Raw genomic sequence first — 23662 nt, forward strand, 5'->3', positions numbered from 1 at the left:
TCACATCTCTAGCTAGGGAACCTGTGAGATATTTGTTGTTGGACTGCTGAGCACCTATAATTTCTGATTGTTGGCTCTGCTGGATGGCACTGATGGGAACTGGTAATCCAGCAATAATTTGAGGTCCACAGCATATAGATACCCTATGCATAGGGTTTTCATGGTAAGAGGTCCTCAGATGCAAGGATGTATCACTGAACACTGAAATCAGGATCATTGAAACCATGGTATTCCCGATCTGGATGTGAAAATTGGACAGTCAAAAAAGCAGATAAGAGAAGAATCAAGTCATTTGAAATGTGGTGTTGGAGGAGAGTTTTGCATATACCATGGACTGCGAAAAAGACAAATAATTGGGTGTTAGAACAAATTAAACAAGAACTATCATTAGAAGCTGAAATGATTAAACTGAGGCTATCATACTTTGGACACATAATGAGAAGACAGGACTCACTAGAAAAGAAAATAATGCTGGGAAAAACAGAAGGGAGTAGAAAAAGAGGAAGACCAAACAAGAGATGGATTGATTCCATAAAGGAAGCCACAGACCTGAACTTACAAGATCTGAACAGGGTAGTTTATAACAGATGCTATAAAAGGTCACGATTCATAGGGTTGCCATAAGTCGAAATCGACTTGAAGTCACATAGCAACAACAAGCAGCATATAGAATCATTACATGTGGTGATCCCTAAACTAGATTCATGCTTGTTGCTGTCTGGAAGTGCTTTCTGTGTAGAACATATGTAAACAGCCCTAAGTTTTGGATAGTGGAAGGCTATTGTTAATGTCTAGGTTAAAATTTTGAGTCCAATAAAGTCAAAAGGAGAATTGCCAGTGACTTAATGAGATCTGGGTCTTTGCTACTGGAATCAGGCAGTGAACATGCACTATTGTTTGCTCTCAGCTGTCTCCAAGTAGTAAGAAGTCCCAGGGGCACTTCTAGACTGTCGCACTTTTGTGCAGATCTCATGCATTTTGGTAGATGCCGGTATATCCTCTTTGCACAGTACAAGTGCACCTTTATAACCCACCACAGAGAAGGTGGGTACATTGCAATAAATAGCAAAGGGTAAAGAGTGTTCTTGTGCTCCCCCCCAAAAAAAACCCCCAAGATCTTTTGCAGTAAGAAAAGTGATAGAAGACAGCAGTGGAAAGTGCAGGATAACATCCACTTGACAGCAAAAGTGTATAACCTCTGCACGAATTTTGTGTAAACAAATTGGCACAGTTGTTTGATATACGCTTTGCCCAGAAGCAGCCCAGGATTTGCTTTCCTTTGGAGAAAAGAGCACTGGAAACTTTATGTCATAGCCATATCCATTCATTTCCAACTATACAAGTAATGCAAACAGCATACAGCAAATCCTCTATACCCCACTTTAGACCCCCAGAGAGGGAGAGAGAGCGCCTGTGCCACGAGGCGTCTTCAGCCAAGAGCTCTCCACATTCTCTCTCTTGCAAAACTACCCCAAATGCTTTTTCTTCACACACAGACTGCCTCTCTCTTTTTAGCTGGGGAAGATGGGTTGTGTCAGCCCTCCCAAACTCTTATGGTTATCTCATCAAATACCCAGAGAGATTCCTTGTTATTGGCCCAAAATGGTGAGAAGATGTTATTTATGGAAGCTAATGTTTGGGAGATGGCAATCTGCCTGGCACAACAACTGGCCATTCAGTCAGTGGTCTGAAATTGTACCTAATTTTCAGATATAAAAATTGTATAATTTGGGGGGGGGTACACAGAAGGGCTGCTGCAAATGTCTTGAAGGCATGTGACTGAAGCTGATTACTATTTTCCAAGCTCTATTAGTACAGTGTGAAACAGAGCTCATCACAATCACTTTAATAAGGAACTGAACCTTTACATGCCCCTACAACTCAAAATCAAATGTTGGCTCACCATTTATCTCTGTAACATACAGCTTTACGCTGACAGGTCTTTGTAGTGTTTTTTTTTTAGCCAGTCACTTTAATGATTATCTCTATTGTTTTTAATGGTGTTTTATGTTGTACACCACCCCATTATTTTATGATGTGGCAGTATACAAATACTTTTTATAAATAAATATAAACTAAATTACAGGGAGTCTCTCTTCAAGAATCGCAATAATTCTCAAAGGTCAAAGCTGTTTTTTGCCCAGCACTTGATAATATGTGATGACCCCAGATACAAATATGGAACTGGGGCATGTGAACCTCATAAGAAGCTTTGGGCCACTACAAAACATACACCCATACATTTAAGGGAGTGTCCTCGATGAGATGACATAGTCATATCTGTCCTGACATTTTATTTTGGTGCAAGATATTGTCAAACATCGTGATGTTGCAATTGTCATCTGGGGTCATTTGCACATTCATGAATATTGTACAAAAATAGTTTTGATTGTGGAGAAATGTGGTTCGTGAATGAGGCAGCCTCCCCAGTGGAAGTATGTAATATAAGATGTGCCAAAGCTTATTTTGGGATGAAGAGGCATATAAATCTCAGTTCTTTTTTTAAGTCTTCTTATTGAACTCTGTTTCAAACTGTCACATGAGTAAGGAACTGGGAACTAGTAACTTACTTCAGCCTCATGCATTCAAGACTTTTGCAGCAGCTGTATTATGTATGCTTTTACTTATAATTTTAGGCTAACTACCTGCCCATTCAGAACACACATTCATATATAACTGACCATATGCATTTCGACTATCCCAGTCTTTCTCGGGGGTCTACTGTAATTTTAATTGTCCCAATTTACATATTACACATGAAAACAACTTTTTTCAAACCAGTTTGCAGATTCTGTGAACTGCTAATAATTCAGTGGTGTCTCCTATCAGGCAAATTAATAGTTAAAATACACAAAATTATTAGAATTTTTTTAAAAAAATTTGCAAAGTAAACTCTCAACTCAATACTCAAGAGAGTATTCTTAATGAGAGCAAATGAGACCAAATATTAGAGGCTATCAGCATACTTACAAAGGTTAAAAATATGAGGTTTGCCTAACCCCTAGAGTTTAGGTAAAAATAAAATAAAGATGCCACCATGAACATAACTTCATCTGAAGGCCAGCTAGCAGCATAACTAAAGTTTTGGTTTATACTTACACATATTTTCAGTTGTTCTTCCCTCTTACAGGATTCCCATCAAGGCATACCACCTCTGCACTACCCCAACACTCTGCAGAAATTGAAGAACTGAAGCCTCAACTCACATTTTTACTTTCTCATTTTCGTATCGGCTATGATGTGGAAGAACTGAAGCATTCTGCTAACGAGATGGAACTTTTTTCTATGGTGATAAAATTGGTGCTTTTATATTGATGTATAATATATATGCTGATGGGATGCAGCAGTAGTGTTTAGTGCCGCATGTGACTCAGTCAGTCCTGAATGAAACCAATTCAGATTTCCCCTTTTTCCGTTTTCTGCCTATGCATTGCATTTCTCGAATATCCTATTCCAATCTTGCTGTTTTCTATTTACCATGCAGGCATACATGCTTCAAGCAGGCAAGATATGAAAACACTGGACATGCATAAGCTAGGTGTGGTGCCCAAGCCTCTTGGGTCTCTGTTACACTTGGAAATCAAAGAGAGTGTTGTGGGCACAAAAAAAATCCACTTCACAGAAGAAAATCTGACAATACTCAGAATTCCCACCCATCCCAGCAAACAGGCAAAACTCCTACACATACCTTAAGACAAATAAAAAATAGGCAAAAAAGCAGACGACCCCTGCAACAATTAAGAGCCCTCTTTAAGAAAATAACTTGGGAGGTCCAGAGACTTTGCCAGGCACCAATGGAGGGCATCTGAGGGTGCTGTGGTGTTCATAGGTGTCACATTAGGGTCCCCAGAGCGGATAATACTTATTAGCTTTTCACATAATTTGGACATCTTTCTAATGGAGTCGATGTTGGCATTTCTAGTGGAGTCAATCTGGGCTGAAAAAAATCAACATTTTTGTTTCACTTGGATACTTAAAATAAATAAGTGGAAAAATTACTGAAAAACAAGTAAAACAAAACCATTAAAAGGGTATACCTACATTAACCCAACAAAAGAGAATTTGTTGAACCCCCCCAAATTACAAACTAATTTTAAATAGAGCCTAAACTATCTAAATTATTTAAAAGGCCTGGATGAACAAAAAGTCTTTCATCTTGCACTGAAATGTCTTCAAAAATGGTGCCAGCCAAGCCTCCCTGAGAAGGAATAGGTGCTCTTTTTCTATCAATTAATGCTTTCAACAAACAATCATTTGAGGGACTTTCCAGTCATGAGGTGGACCCCAACAAAAGTGCCCTTGAAATTGTGTAATGACTCTCCTCAGTAAGTAGTTTGGAGTGGTGCTGTATCACTTCAGAAGCTGTACACATTCTCCATGACTCAAGTGATTTCATATTGTCTACTTGGAATAAGTGATTCAGTGGACTCCCCTAGTACAATGCTAATACGGTATCCTAGTCTTCATAAGGCACAAATTTCATCACTGTTTTCTCAAATAGCAAACTTACATTGTTGAGTGCAGTTTTGTTTTTATGTCCCTTCAAGTTGATTACGACTTATGGCGACCCTATGAATCAGTGACCTCCAAGATCATCTGCAGTAGTGTAGAGAGAATTTCTGATTTCACATTGAGTACCACAGATAGGAATTCCTCCTTTTGTTGAGGGGAAAGTCATGGGACACATTGCTGGTCAGTTCCAGGCATGCTAAGGCTGTGAACACACTAATCACCAGAGCACAGCGTTTCTATTAGCCACAGCTGGAGGGGGAACAGGTTGATCTGCCAATCAGTTGTGAAATCTCTTTGAATGCGAATTTTTTAAAATGCACTAACGCTGCTCCCACCAGGTTGTAGAGTAAAAAGGGGCGGGATTTGACTAGTATTGTGTGCCCATTTTTAGAAGAGAGGTGGAGACACATTGGAACCGATAGAACAGTGAGTGTGTTTCTACCCTAAGATTCTGGATTTCTCCATCGTTTTCTATAGTCAGTACTCACGCCTGTTCCACAGGAGGGGGGAAATGCGGTCTAAAGAGAACAGAGGTTAGATAGACGTTGCAAGTCCATCAATCAAATCAGTGTTTGAGGAGTAGCTGAGATGCACAATATTAGGATGTCCAGGGTCAGGGGGAAGGGAAATGGAGGGCAACTGGAGAATGAAAATTAGCCTCCCCAGGCTCCTAAAAGCTTATGATAAGCATCCTGGAAGGTAGAATTAGGGTTGGGTGACTGCCCGGCATATGGTTAAAAAAACTCCTTTCGCACCATTACACAAGGGTGATGCTTGTGCTAATCTTAGGGGTCACCAATCTTTTGGGCCCATGGGCACATCTGCAAACCAAAGAAACAAGTTAGAGGCACTATGCACATGCACACATATATGCACACACCTAAAGCAAGCATGTGCACAGGCCACATGCATGTGCACCTGGCAACCGCACATGCATGCAGAAGCAGCTTGCCAGGTGGAGCAGGGCCACTATGCCAGCTTCTCAGCAGGTGGCCTACTGTTGTTTACTGAGAGAAAGAGAGAGGGTTGAAGTATGGTGCCAGACTGTTCTGTGCCAACCCCCCCCCCACTGCCTCGCTGCTCCTCCTTTCAGTATGCAACAGTGACCCACCTACTGGAGAGATAGTGTAGCAGCTCCATCCCATCCTGTGAGCTGCTTCTGGACACCCACAAACTTATTCTCCCCCTCCCCCCCACCAGCAGTGAGGCTTGACAACAGTGTTGTTCCTTTTTTTAATCCTAATTGGGGGAGGGGGTGATTTGCAGCTGGAGGGGCAAAACCTAACCTTCCCTTCCCAGCTGATATCTCCAGGAGGGCCACCAGCATGACTCACAACAAACCCATCCCAGATGTGACCTCCTCTCCCCAAATCAACCCACCCAACTGCAATTAGACTTGAAAAAACCTTTCTATTGGCTATAAAAGACTTTCCCCAAAAAAGTCTAATTTCAGCAGCAGAAAGATGGGACCGTGCAAGTGTGAGGGAAGGCATTTGTAGGCACATGTGTATCTGTGGGTATCACATTGACAATCCCTCCTCCAGAACACATCCTTCTTTGCTATAGAGTAATCAAATACTCATATTTAGAGTTTGCAGCCAGTCCCATATTTGTTTCTTCAAGTTCTCTATAGGGCAGTGGTTCTCAAACGTTTTTGGTTCGCGGCGCACTGTAAAATATATAAAAAATTTCTGGCACAGTTCATGTACAAAATTAAAAATATATTAATATATTTTAAACTATGAATAAAAATAACGTAAACTATAGAAAACTATTGCTTACCTATACAAATGGGTTTCTTCTCATTTTTAAAATATACTTTCATAATATTTGAGGCACACCTAGCCACCTCTTAGGGCGCACCAGTGTCCCTGGGCGCACCATTTGAGAATCACTGCTATAGGGGAAGGTCTCAGGGAGGAGGGAAGGAAAAAAGGTGCTGTCTGCAATCCCCAAACAGACTGCCAGTCTTCTGTTGCAGGCTGACTTGACTCCTGAACAGGAGCAATCATTAATACCTTCAGCAGGCAGTGCCCTTTTACAACTTGCTTCATGTAGTTACAGAACAACTTTCTGTCCTGTTCAATGGAATAATCTCTGTTTTCACCCTCTCTATCTGCTGGAAGTCCATAGCTAAAAGTTAAACAGTTCAAACAATCATTTACTCTGAAATCAGCAAAGTCTATAATGATCTCCCTTCTGAATATCTCATTTTGCTTGCTTGCTTGCCTATTTATTTATTTATTTTGTGATCCCCCAAAGTAACAGTTAGGAATATGGGGCAAAATCCAGAAAAATTAAAATGGGGTTTAATTATACTTAAACTCAACAGAAATTCAGTGCTTTCAATGAAGTGCAAATAGATTTTTCTGGATTCTTTATAAAGATGATGCAATGAACAAAACTCTCCACGAACTATCTAACATGGTAATAATGGATGGTATTCAATTGTAGTCCTACTCAGAGTAGATCTATTGAAGTTAATGAATATGACTAAATTAGGTTAATTAATTTCAGTGGGTCTACTCTGAATACAACCAATAGTTAGCTATTCTGCAGCACTCAGTGGAAAGCTATGCTAATTTGATGGGCATCTTTTCCCTGAGGTCCTTAGGTCATGCATGAGTTTAGAAGCATTTTCAATAAACAACAGACAATGAGAACATTTCCTGTTTATGATGCTGGAATGCCTGGATCGGAAGCCTGGGGCATGGTGGGCCCCAACATGACTGTGAAAAAAAGAGCCAACTGGATTTCTTTTATCAAGGTAAAAAAAAAACTGCATTGGGTGTTTGATAAATTGCCTGTCAAGCTACAGCAAACTGCTTTTGTGCCTCTGACTTCCCAGCTTCTCAGTAGCAAACCCCTATATAGTAGTAGAAGTGGATTTATTGGTCTTGATCCAGAGGCCATCATGCAGAAACAGGGTGTGAGCAGATACATGCACACAAAACATATGATTGGCTGCTGCCTTTGACAGCTGATTGGAGATTTGAGAAGAGTAGTGGCCTGGATTCTTTGCTTCCCCATTGCTCTACCAGCAGTACTGATCAGCTGTGGAGCAAACAGATAGGGAGATCTTTGCACACATTCATTCTGCATGGCACACCTGGATGGATCAAGCCCAAATGTGCCTGGTGCTAGTTTTTTCCTTCATGTCCCCATCACCCTTGCTGGATTAGGACAAGGAATATATTTTCTTGATGTACCATACTCCTTACATATCTTTTTTCCTTATGCATTTTTTATATGGACAAGCAGATTAAACCTCACCAAGATCCATGGCAGCAAAAACTGTTCATGAAACTGAAGCAATGGAAAAAAGTAGACGAACTGCTGCAGATTCAGTCAAAGCTTTTAGAGGTAATTAATAGAGCTGAGTAACGGGTTTTTTTTTCCTTCCATTTTTCATATTTTGAGATTTTTATCATTTATTTATTTTGTTTATTTATATCTCATCTTTCCCCCAGAACTGGGACTCAAGGTTTTTGGTATATTTATGACTTTATCCACTTGTATCAAACCTAAGCTGTCTCAGATAAACAAAGAGTGTATATCAAGATACCTATTCTACTTTCAATGACTCAAAATTACTTCGGGAGCATCATGATGAAGTTAAAATATATCTAAAAGCATTAACAGGAAAAGGATTTCACAGCCACTTCTTCCAAATCCTATTTTTACTCAGCACATCATGAACTTTACTTTTCACATTTTCTCCATGCAACTTGTAGTTTTCCTGAAATACTCTTGTGTTGGTGTTTAATCTTATTTGCCGTTCCTGAAACTGCAAGGCGTTCACTTGGATCCAGACTAAGTTAGATAAACATGGATGGATTCCATTGATATCAATGGGAGAAGTTAATCATGAATTGGCTTGGCTGAGTCCCACTGATTTCACTTAACAGTGAGGTTCTAGCCCATTGTGGATTTCTTTTGTCCTATCCTCAGTGTACAAGACAAACAACTTCCTTACCTCTTCAGCTTTTCCTTCAATAACTTGTTTTCTAGGTGCTCCAGTATTGAAGCTGCTTCCTGTGGGTTTCTTTCCCATTCTGTTACTAGCATCCATTTTGAGTGGAAGGTCCTGAAATGGAATGTCCCTTAATACTATAAGGTAGAGTTACCCAAACTGGTGTCTTCCAGATATTGTTGGACTACAACTCCCGTCAGCCAATGGTCGGAGATTATGGGAACTGTAGTAGTTCAGTCGTACACCATCTGCTTTGCATGCAGAAGATCACAGGATCAATCCCTGGCATCTCCAGGTAGGGCTGGGAAAGATTCCCTGTCTGAAGGCCTGGAGAGACTGCCAGTCAGTGTAAACAATAATGAGTTAGATGGACCAATAGTATAAGGCAGCTTCTTATGTTCCTATGTAGTCCAACAACATCTGGACAGCACCATGTTGGCTACCCCTGCAAAAGACATCCAGAATAGTGCCCACCTTTCTGCTCATCAAGCTATGAGCGGCATTGGGAAGATGAACTGATCCTGTAAATAAAGTAAAATTTCCCCCTCAGTATTCCTATCTAGGGATAGTTCATTTGCAACCATGTGTTTTGCTGGGAGAAGAAGAAAAACCTGCCAGATTACGAGGACACACAGCTGGCCCCTTCCCCTAGTCTCTATTATTCGAATTGTGCCTTTTGGTTTTGCTCAAATTGAAATATCTTGCTGTGACAAATTAGATTTCCAGTCTGGAGCGGGTGATGGAGCTTCTTCAGGAGCAAGCAGAAGCAGTACTAGAGCCAAAGTTGATGACATCCACTTTCACAACTTCTTTTAATTCACAACAATATGATCAAATTTGGAACAAGATTTATCACAACCCCAAACTCCATCAGGTAATATGAAGAGGATTTTATAAACTGAAGTTTGTGTGTGTATCTATAGGGATTATGCACATTTTCTTTTGGAATGACCAATATTATGTTGTGACTGAGCCCCCATTTGACTGCCTTGAATTTGCTGTCTTTGCTTATTTTGTTACAACTTGTATTTTGCTTCATAATAATTTGATGTGATAAAATGCCCCCAACAAATTCTTGTCTTATTGTCACTGCAGATAGTCATGCAACTATGTAAGTCATGACAGTAAGATTATCATCCAGTGGCTATCGGGACTGAGTGCATGAAAGCTAATTGTATCATTTGGGATGCATATATGACGGATATCTCAATCTGAGTCCTGCATGGTCTGTATTTCAGATATACCCAACACCAGTTGCTACTTAGTTCTTTGGTGGCTTCTGCAATGTAAGAGTTTCTCATTCTGCTTTTAAATTGATTGCAGATTGTGAAAATCCAAACAGGAGCAAGCATAATACTCTTGTTAGAATCAGCTAAAAATCACAGAGCAGAGCTAGGTCTGCTTCACATAACTTAAAATCACCTGACCTTCTTTCAGGAGCAATCCTGATGCATTAGCACTTGATCATTCTTCCATTTTTAAATTTCTAGGGCTTTGTTCATGCCGCTGTGAATGTTTGCTCTAATATTCAGTTTGTGACTGTTTCTTTACCACTTATCAATGTACACTAGCGCATTAAGTCACAGTCCAAAAAGAATCCTGATGTACTTGTGTGATCACATCAACATTCCTTTTTGGACTCATATCAACATGTGTAAGTGCTGGTGTACATCAGGAACTAGTAAGGGGGGTAGGAAGACACAACTGTAACATGACAGCAAATGGTACATGGACAAATTCCAGAATTAATTTTAGAAATTTCCCAAGTTAAACCAGAAAACATATAGATCAGAATGTATGGAGGAGGGATTCCATTAGACAGTAATAGAATGGAATAGAGAAATCCACTAATATTTACCAAGAGGTTGATAATTCTTCTGTTTTGTAGTCCTTAGTAGGCAGCAAAGATTTATCTCTAGGTTCTGGTGGAACCATCGCCAAATATTGCTGTTCAGCTTGTCATTTTGGTAGGTCACAGGTTGTTCAGATAGCAAGAGAAATGGGCTATGATGTAAGGATTCCCTTGTTCATAATTTCATAATTACATAAAACTTGAAAATGAACATCTTTGTGTGTGCTTGTCCACACAATAATAATTAGTCCTTCAATATGGGCAGGAACAAAGCATTGAGGATGATATTCCTACTATGGCAATCAGTGGGAAGGATATGGAAAATGTCAACTTTAACAAGGGTTCCACTTTTTCAAGAAAGAAGAAAGAGACAAGGTGAAATAAACAGTGCTGTTTCTCTGTGTGGTGGTTATTTTTCATGCTAAAAATGAATGGGGCACATCCAATGAGGAATGGCTTGAAACAACTTAATTCTTCAGCACCTCTGAGGCAATCTTATGCAGCAACTTGTAGGCCTTTGGAATGGTCTGGATCATGTGACTCTAGGGCAAATCCTCAAATTAACTACTTCTTAATACTAAAAGAATGTCTCTAAATTATAAACTCGATCATTACACTGTGCACAAACAGAACAGACGTCTGCTCACACAACAGGACTTTCACCTTACTTTCCCCCCTGCAATCTCCCGCATGCCCTCAAAATCTATTCTGGAGGGTTATGGGACCCTTAGAGTACCGTAGTTCTTTTTGAGATGTACTGAAGGTGTAGGAGGGAGGAGAGGAAGATGAAGCCCCACTTGCACAATGTTGGATTCTGCCCAATATGTATTATGTGAATTCATAAAGTGTGTATGTGTGTGTGTGTGTGTGTGTGTGTGTGTGTGTGTGAGAGAGAGAGAGAGAGAGAGAGAGAGAGAGAGATTTAACTGAGTACAGCAGAAACTCTGAATCCCTCATTGTGCCTCACTGGTAGATTGTGTTTACAGATTTATATGTGTGTTTATTATTGTAAGCATAGGTGACCACAGAGAGATGTACCAGGGTTGTTCACAAAGTCCATACCATGAGTTTGTCCCACTCCTTTGATACTTTCCATTTGACGTTTGGTGATGATGATCAAAGGACAGTCTCACACAATCCTGTCTCTTGTGTATACTCACTCCTGCAATAGTCCTCTCTGCTGCCATAGCCCTGCTATGTATCATTCAATAGGTAATCATAGGATTGCAGCATCTCCACTCACTTGATGCCAGGGAATGGGGCTCCCCATAATCTCCTTTCTATCTGTAAGTGTAGGGTTTCAAGGTTTCTTCTCCTCTTCTTCTCCCATAATTGGCACAGACACCAGAATTTGGGCAACTTTGGCCACTCTGAAAATCCTCATTCTTTCTCTAGGTCAAATGACTTAGGCCCCAAAGTCTGAGAGACTGCCTCCTCCCTGCAGACTCTCTCAGGTGTTGAGATCAGCAGAGAGGGCCCTCTTGGTAGTTCCACATCCATTAGAAGCTGCTGCTGGTGGTCACCCAGGCGAGGTCATTCTCTGTGGCAGCTCTTAAGTTGTAGAACTCCCTCCCTGGATAGGTACATCTGGCAACTTCACTATACAGGGTTTGATGCTCCCCTTTATCCTGGCTTTTGACACCTGAGATGCCTATTTTTTGCCCAACACGTGTGGCTCTGTAGATAGAGAAGATGATTGATTATGCATATGTATATGCACTGGCATCCTCTTAAATGTGGTTGCGCTAAAATATACTCTTCTCCCCTCCCCTGCCTTCTAAATGTTGTTCTGTTTCAGAGGTTTCTATGTGAGTGATTCCAGTAGGACGTTTATTTCTAGACAGCAAATATAAGGAGTATATGTAATTTAGATGTAACTTAGAAATCTCTTTGAGGAACAGTGATTTAATTACATTTCTCCTTCTTGGGAAAAAATATAGTTACACAACAACTTTGCAGCTGGGGTTAGATGAGGATATGGAGGCCAGCAGCAAGAATCTTACCATGAGGAAAGGAGCCTACTTGTCTCTCCTTTATTTGCGTCACTTGCGAATCAGAGAGCTGCAGGTAAAAAAAACATTACAAGTGTATATTAAGACAGTAAGTAATAAAATTTTAACATATTTTGATTTCATCTTCATCATCTTTATACTAGAGAATTTGTTTGGGAATCCTCAACTACTTCAGATCTGTTGAAAGAACCCTAACAATCAGCACCTCAGGTCTTGCTTGGAGTGTTAGTCATTTGGTCCCAACTGCTGAAGATTCCTGTTGGGTAAACGCAGTCAAAGGGGGCATTGGTGCCTATGGTGGTCTTGGTTCACACTCCTATATGCATTATACACCAGCTGACTATAAGGTAAGGTATTTGGTTACTTTGTAAAATAACTTCATAGACAGACACATAAATAAAACTAGATGCAACACTAGGGTTAACTGACATTCCAGCTCAGTGGGAGAGTATCTGCCTTACATGCAGAAGGTCCCTAGTTCAACTCCTGGTGTTTCCAGGTAGGGATGGAAAAAGCACCAGCCTGAAACCCTGGGGTGGGGGCACTGCCAGTTGGAGTAGATAGTACTGAGCCAGATGGGCCAATGGTCTGACTTAGTATCAGGCAGCTTCCTATGTTTCTATGTACAGAGTAAATCCTGCATTGTAGAGAATATGCCGTATAGGAAGAAACGTTAGAATTCCCAGTTTTCTTACGAGCCATCTATATTTACAACAGGCTGTATTATCCAAGCTGATAAGTGCCGTATGCCTTATGAGGAAGTGCATCTGGGTGTTCCACATCTGAAACAAAGCTGTAGGGTTTTTTTATCTGCCAGTTTCTTATCTCTGTTCAAAGGTTGAAACAGACAGATTAACGTTAGGCAGGCACCTGCCCCTTCCAATGCTGAAACATGCAAAGAGTGAAAAACACTTTGAAAAGCTAGAAATAACAAGGAAGCGGATAGGAAGGAAGGGACTCTAATGGGATGGAAGGAGCAGGAGCGGTCAGGGGCCACATAAAAGGAGGCTGGGGCCACAATGTGGCTCCTGGTCTGCAGCTGTCTACCTGTGGTCTGTATGTTTACATCTTAGCATATTATTACTAACATGTAAAACCTATTCAGACAGAAATGTCATGTTCAAATGCAAAGCTATTTGTATATTGTAAAAGTTATATTATCCAGACTGTGTTTCCAGATCTGGCTACCCTATGTAATGTACATGTGATGGCAGTCTGACAAATAATGATCTAATAAGGGACTTTCACTTGTTTCTCACTAATTAAGTAAACTCCCAAATTTCTGCAGATTCTATAATTGGCATGGGAACAGGTGACATTCTGACCACTAGTCTCTCTCCATCACAACGTATATACTGCTTCCACTCCTAAAGTCTCATTGCCAATCAGAACTGAATCTCCCCCCACAGCCCTACTGTATCTCAAGTTCTTCCATACCTTTGCTAAGACCTTGAAAGTGCTATCTTGATCCTGTATATAGTTAGAAAAGGCATCGTTTTATTGAATACTTATTCATTGTTTTATTGAGTACAAAACATATTGTTGTGTGCCTTCCCAATCCCCAAGCGGTGAGAGATCTCCAGGGGTTCCTGTGCTTGCCCAGGGTTTGGTTTCCTTGGAAAAAAGGTTAGCGGAGTCTGTGGTGTCCAACCTGAGCTTAAGATGGAGGGGTTCAAAGCATTAGCAGTCCAATAGATCTTGCTTTTCCATCAGTCTTACAGGAGGCATCCTAAAGCCATGGTGCAGGGAGCCAGCCTCTCTGCATGTATCCAGTTCCCAGCCTTTTCTCTGACTAGCTAAAAACACAGGCCTCTCTTTGGCCCTAGGAGGGGTGGAGGCTCTCCTGAAGAATTTAAAGAATAATAGGATTTCTCAGCTGCAGAGCCCACCTCCAAGTGCAGGGGCCCAAATCAGAGGCTGGAAAGGGGACACATAGAAATCATCTATCTCAACCCCCAAACACATAACAATATTGTTTTGTAACAAGCATCATCATTTTTTAAATTCTGTCCCTGGCACAGGTTCACAGTGCGCAGTTTATGGAGTTTGCAGAGGTAGAAAATCATGATGATTTTTATACCACGGAAGATGCATATGTTCACACCCAGGATCAGCGAGGGGCTTTTGTGATGTATGATGTAGCCCTCCAGGACCTGAAACAGCTAGAAAAGCAGCTTTTGCTTGTGGCAACCCAGTACATTGAGGCAGAGAAAGGTGAGATGGCTTCACAGCCACCAGCTCTGCAATATCTTCAGTGCAAGAATCAACACAAGTGTTTGGCACACTCCCTGAACTGACAGGATTAAAGTAACACAATCAGTGATGATCATTCACAAGGATAACCATCTGGAAGCATCCCCAAAGCTCTGTCATCAGAGTGCCTGATGTAACTTAATGGTCAGCCTTTTGACAGGTTATAGTAAACTGCTCCCCATTGCCAAATAACAACCTTTAAATAAATGAGCCAGCTCAACATAGTGGGATTCCAGACTGTTTTTGTATTTTTGTGAAATGTTGATGTTTATGTTGATTGTGCGAAAACAAGCATTTTTAATATAATGAACTTACAAGATATGAACAGGGTGGTTCATGACAGATGCTCTTGGAGGTCGCTGATTCATAGGGTCGCCATAAATCGTAGTCGACTTGGAGGCACATAACAACAAAATATCACAATGTCTATGTTTGGTGTTGGACTGGAGTGGGGGACCTTTTTCAGCTTGAGAGCTACATTCTTCTGTGAGCAACCTTCCAAGGACTCCATGCTAGTGGTGGGTGGGACCAGAGACAAAAGTGGGTGGAGCAATGGATGTGATTCTGTTGTGTTATAGACTACATACAAGCAGTACAAAAGCCAGAGGTTTCTACAAACCCCCCCCCATGTTTCCAGCCTCCATCCAGGCAAGTAGAAGGCATTATCATAGTTTAAGGACACATTCCAGAGAGGCAAAAGTACTCAAGGAGGGTGTAGAGCAGCGTTGTGGGGAGATGACTTGTGAGTCCCAAAGGACACATAGAGAGGCCTGAAGGGCCACATTTGGCTCCCAGGTCTCTATTTATTTATTTTTTTATTTAAAATATTTCTATCCTGCCCTTCTACCCTATAATAGGGCACTCAGGGCGGCTTACAATAAAATTGAACGTGTACATAATAAAAATTGTACACAATAAAGATCACAAAAACATTAAAATAAATTAAAATACATAGCATGCAATTAAAATACAGAAAATACTATGTATATATGCACACACATACATATATACATATATATAGGGAGTGGTACTGAAGGGACTACAGAGGTAAAAATTAACATAGAAGTCATAAAATCAGTGTCAGGCTCTACCCTCAGTCCTTCCCAAAGGCTCTCTGTAACAATATCTTTTTCAGAAGTCTCCAGAAAACCACCAGGGAGGGAGCAGAGCAGACTTCTTAAGGTAGGGTATTCCAAAGCTTGGGAGCCGCTGCTGAAAAGGCTCTCTCCCATGTGCCTGTCAGTCTAACATCTTTCATTCCAGGCACACAGAGGAGACTAGAGGCAGATGATCTTAAATCCTGGGCAGATACTTATGCGCATAAGCGGTCCCTCACGTACATTAGTCCATGGCCATTTAGGGCTTTAAAGGTCAGAACCAGCACTTTGAATTGGGCCCGGAAACCAATTGGGAGTCAGTGGAGTCGATAAAGCACAGGGGTGATATGCTCCCTGCACCGTGCTCCAGTTAACATTCTGGCTGCTGCATTTTGAACCAACTGTAATTTCTGAACCATTTTCAAAGGTAGCCTCAAATAGAGTAATCAAGCCTTGATGTCACCAATGCATGTGTCATTGTGGCCCAGGCAACTGTTTCCAGGAACGGACGCAGCTGGTAGACCAGTTTGAGCTGGCCAAAAGTACTCCTGGCTACCGCAGCCACCTGATATTCAGGCAGCAAGGCAGGATCCAGGAGGACTCCCAAACTGCAGACCTGCTCCTTCAAGGGTAGTGCAAACCCATCCAGAATAGGTTGCAAACCTATCCCTGGTGCAGTTTCCCCTTGACCACCAACACCTCTATCTTGTCTGGATTAAGTTTCAGTTTGTTAGCCCACATCCAGCCCTTCACAATCTCCAGGCACTGGTTTAGGATGAGCATTCCCTCCCTGCGATCAGGTGGTAGGGATAGATAGAGTTGAGTGTCATCAGCATATTGATGACATTGTACTCCAAATCTCCAGATGACCTCTCCCAGCAGTTTCATATAAATGTTAAACAGCATGGGAGACAGAATGGAACACAGTGGTACCCCATAGGCCAATGGCCAGGGGGTCAAGTAGTAATCTCCCAGCACCACTTTCTGGGTCCTGTCCATCAGGTAGGACTGGAGCCACCGTAAAACAACGCCTCCCAATCCCATCCCAGCTAGACAGCCCAGAAGGATACCATGGTCGATCATATTGAAGGCCACGGAGAGGTTCAGCAGCACCAGCCGGTCTAGTGCAGGACCACAATTTGTAGACTGTCTTATTGCTTCCATAGTGCTGGCTTAGGTGTCATTGGAAACTTTTATGCAAATGTAGACTGCTGATTTATGCTGAGTTGTGTGAAGCAAGTAAGAACATAGAGATAGGTGGGGGGAAGTAGTGTCATTGTTAGCTTGATTGTTCCTCTGAAAACATCAGTTGTTCTGTTCTTCTTTTCAAGGTCACAAAGCATGTAGTGATTCCAGTAACATGAACTACCCAGCATGGGCACATGCATCGGTAGATCGAGCTGCAGTACTGCTTGACCTTTGGACTTGTGAAACAGCTTTCTTAGAAAATAAGTGGCAGGTATATCTCTCTCCACATACCACTTTTTAAAAACAAAGCACTGTGTTTGTGAATGTTCGGCTGCTCATACCATCTATACTTGCAAAGAACTACTGCTATCATTGCTGGGTGGAATTTAGTTCAGTGTCGCAGAAAACGGGTTCTCTTGTCAGAAGACCTTGCTACCATCTCTTTCTCTTAGAATTCCTTCTCTGTGATATTCAGAAATTAGTTGAGCTTCCAAACCTGTAGATTAGTTACAGTTTGGTAGATTGAAACATCTGGTGTAAAGCACAAAAGAACACATATGGTAATTCCTGTCCAGTGACACTATTTTGCAAAGAACACAGGCCAGAAAAAGACAAACATGTATAGAGGAAGAGGCCAATGAGATCCCACTTTTCTAGTAGAAATCAGGGATGGTGTCAGGGGTTGGCATGCAGAGGGCCCACTTAAATTATTAGTTTAGATTTTTTTAAAAAAAATCTGGTATAATGTAGAGACTAAAAGTGTGAGCTGTGATCCAGAAAATCACAGGCAAATGTCTTACCTTGGGGAAAAAACTTCCAGGTATTTATTTCCTATAGAGATTACTCTTGGTTGGCTCCACACATAATCATATTTAGAGTAGATTCATTGAGATCAATGGGAATTAAGTTAGTAGTCTTTATGACTAACATTTTAGTGGGATTACTCTAAGCATGACTGAATTAAATACCCTATTATTATTAAACGAGTATAAAGCTTTCCCCCCCCATTCACATTCTGAAATACAGTACAACAAAAAGAACTTGCATTCCAAAACATTTCATCTAGGAGCATTTTAACCCCCAACCCATCCAGCCCTTCTTGACAGAACTGTTGTGCCCCAGGTTCGGGGAGGTGGCTTGGAGGAAGGGGATACTGACATTGAGGACTGGGTTGATCGATGAACTGAGGGAGGAGAGCGGGCAGCGTGCTGAGTCACCCGACCCCCCCTCCCCATGGATGCATAGCGTGAGATGTCAGAGACTGTTACTTTGGACACGCACCCCTCTCCCGCATTTGAGATGCCGCCTAGCCAGCCTGCTGATTCCCAGCCAGGCGCCCAGCAACTTCCCACGCCAGAACAGACCATTAGCCCCCAACAGTCAAAGAGGGAAGCTGAGGTCCAACGTCCTTCGCCCCGTTCTTGAAGGCTTCTGAAGCACAAAGAGCATTGGGGGGGTATTAAGGAGGAGCCAGAGACTTCACACGAAAGTCATGCCTTCTTTTTTTTTTTTCAATTAATTTTTATTCAAATTTTCAAAACCAACACAATACAAAAAGAAAAAACACAAATCAATAACCAACACAATAAAAAAAGAAAAGAAATATAAAAAATATTGACTTCCGATTTGTCATAGTTCAGCTATAAATCTATAATATATAACAAGCCTGTCTCTTAATAGATTATAAAAACACCTTCCTCCAGCGGCTATCTTAATTGGTTTTAAATCTCATCAACATCATATCATTTTATTCTTCTACAAAAAGTCAAAGAGAAGTTTCCAATCCTTGATATATATGTCCATCAATTTTTTTTTTCTAGGTAAACATGTCAATTAATCCAACTCATCAAGACTACTAAGTCCTGTAATTACAGATCACTCTTCTTCCTTTATCCGTATTGGTTCCACCTTCCATCTTCCATCTTTACGCACCCAATAATCTTGCTGTCATAGTCATATAATAAGAGTCTGATAGGAATTTCCTTTATCACAGATATTTTCTTGCCATCAGTTCCAAACGTATCACTGAAGTATTGTTGCAAAGCCACATCTCTGTTCCTCTTTTTTACATGATACCCTAGCACATCTCTTGAAGATTTTTCCATTGACACAAAACAGGGATTAATTCTGTTAACTTTCTCCATTTCAAGTTCCATCAAGTCCTTCCAGTCCAGGAATTTTTTTGAACCGATAATATCTTTATCTCCAGTCTCTTCAATTCCTTCAGGGACAGTGCTGAGTTCCAAAGCGTAATATTTATCTCCAGGATCCATCACAGCCAGGAAATCCAAATCTTTTTCCATGTCCATATTTAATCCAATCTCCATAGTTTGAACCTTGCCTTTAATTTCTCTTTCATCCTTTTTTGGTTTTCCAGATCTATCTTTAATCTCCTTTCTCATAGAATCCTGAATTTCTTTCAGCTCCTGTCTCATTTCGTCGAATTCAATTCTCAACGCTTGGCTATTCTTAGTTCTTGTTTTATTGACTTAATCCCATTCATTATTTTCTGAAACATGTCTAAAGATAAAGTCCCTTCTTGTACATCCATGATCTTCTTAATTGTCATTCTTAAAGCCAAAGGAACTAAACTCTTTCAATTTTCAATGTCCCAAGCAAAGAGCAGTTTATTTCTTTATCCAGTTACAAAGGAGTTAATCTTTCAAACCAACTGACGTCACACTCTAGACAGCCCTTATCTCTTGTATGCCCAGAAGTGCAAAAACAGCTTTAGTTCACAGCGTCCAAATGACTAGTAACAGAAAGAATGTGCAGATTCGTCAAAAAAAAAAGAAGAAGTAGAACAGGAAAAATAGTCCCAGACTTTTGTTACCCAAAAGTCTTATAAATCAAAAAGATTTTTCTTTTCTCTTCCAATCAGAAACCCCTCATCCGTTGTAATCTTTAAAATGCTATTTTCCATTTCAGCTTTTTGCAATAAAAAAAAGATAGGCTATTTTTATTTTCTTCCCCCTTAATTCCGTAAGTAAAAAAAAGGAAAGTTTTGGCTCTCCCAGGTTTTCTTAATTGCTGATCCTCTGACAAATCTCTTTAGCTGTATAGATAAGAAAATAATGAGCGTAGACCGGAGGATGTTTGCCTGTTAGTCCGTTTTCTTTAAAAAAACCACGGGTCACTTATTCAGCTGAGCTAAGCTATAAATCCTTGCTCCGTCTGTGCAGCTGGAAGACCTTCTTTCACAGACAATTCTGACGAATTCCAGTCTCCAACAATCAAAACAAAGCTGTGTGGAAAATCTCACGTTTCTTCCTTATCCGGAAGAAATTATCCCCAGTCAAAAAAGACCCTTCTGACTGGTTAAAGCTGAAAAAGTTTCATCCAAGACAGGAGCCCATCTCGGAGGCTGCACAGGCGGAGGGATCCTCCTGGGAAGTCGAAAGTCATGCCTTCTTAAGGAGGCACACCAGGGAGGGGGAGTTTCTTTGCTGCATCAGTGTCTGTGGCTGCGAAGACCTTCAGTCAGAGTTAGAAAGGGAAAGTAGTTCCTAGAAAGCTTAGCTAGATGAATGAGTTGAAAAGCCCTTGAAGTTGCTGTAACCTTAATAAAAAGAGAAAAACTCACAGAACTGAGTGCACCTGGATTTCTTAGCTTCAGGAGGGACAAGAACTTGAGGTCCCTCTTTAGCAACCTTCTTCCCTCCCAAAGGATCAAGATGGCCAAGCCGCATAAGGAATAGTTCATTAAATTAAAAAATAAATAAAGAGATGAAATAGACTAGAGGAAGTTTAACTAAAAAAAGAATAGAGAAGAAATAATCATTTTTCTTTTTTAAAAAACTTTTTTAAATCTCTTTTCAGCTTCTGAATAGTTACTTTGAAGCATACCAACATGCTTTAGATTCAGAAGAAAGATTTGCTTTGGCCCAAGTAATAACTGATGTCATGTACAGACGTCCTCGATTTGATTTCCATCTTGGATATTTTATGAACATCTATAAAGCTGAGTGTGCTTGCCTTGAAATTCACCTACAGCTGGTGAGGGATGTATTGAACCAACAGGTGAATGTATTCTCTGAGTTTTTATTGTTGTTAATTGATTTTCTTACATTTGTATTCCACCTTTTTTCTGTCATGGAACCAAAGGAACATGTGGTTCCCAAGTAGCCATCCATCCACTACACTGGCTAAATCTAGTTCTTCCTAGTCTTCAGTAAGGCCTCATAGGTAACCAGTGATCAGATGAGCCATAGCAGTGCCAAGGTTTCAGTTTTGAAACTAGTTCTCAGTGCAAGGAATTGTTCAGCCTCCCCCCTCCAAAATTAAAATGTTCATTTGGACAAGGGATGTTCAAGCTGCATGCTAGAACTCTTGTATAAAAATGTGAATGTTAAAATAGGTATACTTCTGAGGTATCTTCAAAGTTCTGTAGATAGTGGGAAAGAGGAAAGAAGGTATATTTACTAGTTAGTGAGTCTGGTAACCATAGTTGTGACAGCATATCTGCTTATAACACTCTTGTAAGTTCTCTGAAAAGTTTAATACAGGGGTCACCAACCTTTTTGGACCAGGGGGCACATTTGGAGAGATTGCTGAGGGCACCACTCACAAAATGGCACAAAATAGCTGGCATGAGGGGTATGATATTGCACAATATGGCTACCATGGGGGGCATGGCATAACACAAAATTAGAGAGAGTACAATAATTGCTACTTCTCTTCCCCTGCTCCAGGACAACCTCATGTTTACCATGGAAAGTCAGCTATGTCCTCCTGGTCTCAGTTGTAGAGATGCAGCTATTAAAGGCTCAAGAACCATGTTTCCTCCAATTCCAATCCTAAACCAAAGCCTAGGCTGCCATCCTGTACCCACTTACCTGGAAGTAAGTCGCATTAAACACAAAGTGGCTTACTTCTGAAATTGGCTTACATACCATTGTACTGGAAGTTAACTATACAGTGAATTTTTAATGAGTGCCTGGACATCAGCTCCTGCACAGCATGAGACATGCCTAAGCCTCTTTGCAATTTTTCACATTTTTCATTTGCCATTTGAGGAGGGGATTTTTTAGCATTCACCCACACTTGTTGGGTAGTAGTATTTGTGGAAAATAATTTCTAGGGAGTGCCCGATCTCAGACGAACCCACCATAAGAAAGATGTATCCTGGTTGCTATGAAAAAAGGAAGGGCAAACTACAGAGATTCCAAGGACTACTAGAAAATGAAAGAGAAGCAAGAATAGTGCATTAAAGAGGAGGGGAAACAAGCTCCTTAGGATCCCAGGGAATCCTATTCTCTGGTGTCCATACAATTCACTTATCAATTACAGCTCTAACTTCATTCATTGGCTAAAAACACTCACAGATGGGAGCAGCCAAGCTGGTTTATTTCATGGAAACAGCTTAGAATGGTACCTGCACATTTTGCTTCATAACTTTCTTTCTAGGAGGGCTAGAGATTTACTTTAAAAAATGCATTGAGTCTAGGGGCCCTGTTTGGGGGCACCAGTTAAGCCCTTTGTAGGCATCATGGTGCCCATGTGTGCAAGGGTGGTGATCCATAGTTTAATGTAACAGCACGAAAACTTCCAGAAATCTCTGCATTTTGTTTCCTTTTACATGAGTTTTTTGTTTGTTTTGTTTTTTAGATAGATAACCAGCGTGAATATAACCACAAGATTTGGCGTGATGGTCCCAAAGGTGGCATCTATGAATTTGGTTTCCCCCCCTATATAATTGCAAAACAATTAATTGCTGTTAATAAAAGCCCGTGAGTAATGATTATCTCTCTATATAATATAGTGGGGCCTGCCTCTATGCTGTTCAAAATCTTATACAAAAATTTCCATGGTTATCCCACTGAACTAAAGTGATGTTGATTAAAAAACACTAATCAGGCTGTGTAGCTGAATAGCTTTGTTAGTCAGATATCTCATGTAACTTTGCCTCATCTCATAACACTGACCTTGTTTGCGCATAATGCTAAGCCAAACCATGGTTTAAGAGTGAATGAGAAAACATACGGGTTTGGGGAATTAAGGTTGTGGCTGCTGCACTCCTCCCCAGTCCTGCTGCTGCTGTGGCACCTGGGTGAAGTCTTGCTTTGATGCTGTCCAAACATGGGTTTATGGTTTGCCTCCCTTCTCCCAGACAAACTGCAAGTGGCTAACCAAGAACAAACGTTGCTTACATCTTGTAGTTTGTCTAGAGTGAGACAGACCACAATCCTGGGTTCACTGGTTCAGACATAACACAAAGCCAAGCCATGACTTAGCCCTTGGTAGCAGAGTAGCAGCAACAGGGAAGAGCACAGTAGTTCTGATCTTCATTCTGGAAACCCACACATTTAAGAACATAAGAAGAGCCTGCTTGATCAGGCCAGTGGCCCATCTAGTCCAGCATCCTGTTCTCACAGTGGCCATCCAGGTGCCTGGGGGAAGCCCGCAAGCAGGACCCGAGTGCAAGAACACTCTCCCCTCCTGAGGCTTCCGGCAACTGGTTTTCAGAAGCATGCTGCCTCTGACTAGGGTGGCAGAGCACAGCCATCATGGCTAGTAGCCATTGATAGCCCTGTCCTCCATGAATTGGTCTAATCTTCTTTTAAAGCCATCCAAGCTGGTGGCCATTACTGCATCTTGTGGGAGCAAATTCCATAGTTTGACTATGCCCTGAGTAAAGAAGTACTTCCTTTTGTCTGTCCTGAATCTTCCAACATTCAGCTTCTTTGAATGTCCACGAGTTCTAGTATTATGAGAGAGGGAGAAGAACTTTTCTCTATCCACTTTCTCAATGCCATGCATAATTTTATACACTTCT

At 41.0% G+C, this 23662-nt stretch overlaps 1 protein-coding gene across 5 annotated transcripts in view; it reads left to right on the forward strand.

The window, feature by feature from the left end:
• The window catches only part of LOC133383234 (uncharacterized), a 119556-nt gene that overhangs the window by 21336 nt on the left and 74558 nt on the right, over window positions 1-23662 (forward strand). For all 5 annotated transcript variants that reach the window (XM_061623545.1, XM_061623548.1, XM_061623549.1 and 2 more), the window contains exons 8-18: window positions 3131-3288; window positions 7127-7279; window positions 7774-7875; window positions 9204-9359; window positions 10603-10712; window positions 12278-12404; window positions 12493-12696; window positions 14371-14563; window positions 17031-17158; window positions 20707-20907; window positions 22495-22616. In XM_061623545.1, coding sequence (XP_061479529.1) covers window positions 3131-3288; window positions 7127-7279; window positions 7774-7875; window positions 9204-9359; window positions 10603-10712; window positions 12278-12404; window positions 12493-12696; window positions 14371-14563; window positions 17031-17158; window positions 20707-20907; window positions 22495-22616 — 1654 coding nt within the window. The remainder of the gene's footprint in view (window positions 1-3130; window positions 3289-7126; window positions 7280-7773; window positions 7876-9203; window positions 9360-10602; window positions 10713-12277; window positions 12405-12492; window positions 12697-14370; window positions 14564-17030; window positions 17159-20706; window positions 20908-22494; window positions 22617-23662) is intronic.

This window comes from Rhineura floridana, chromosome 4, assembly GCF_030035675.1.
Source record: "Rhineura floridana isolate rRhiFlo1 chromosome 4, rRhiFlo1.hap2, whole genome shotgun sequence".
Lineage (NCBI taxonomy): Eukaryota > Metazoa > Chordata > Lepidosauria > Squamata > Rhineuridae > Rhineura > Rhineura floridana.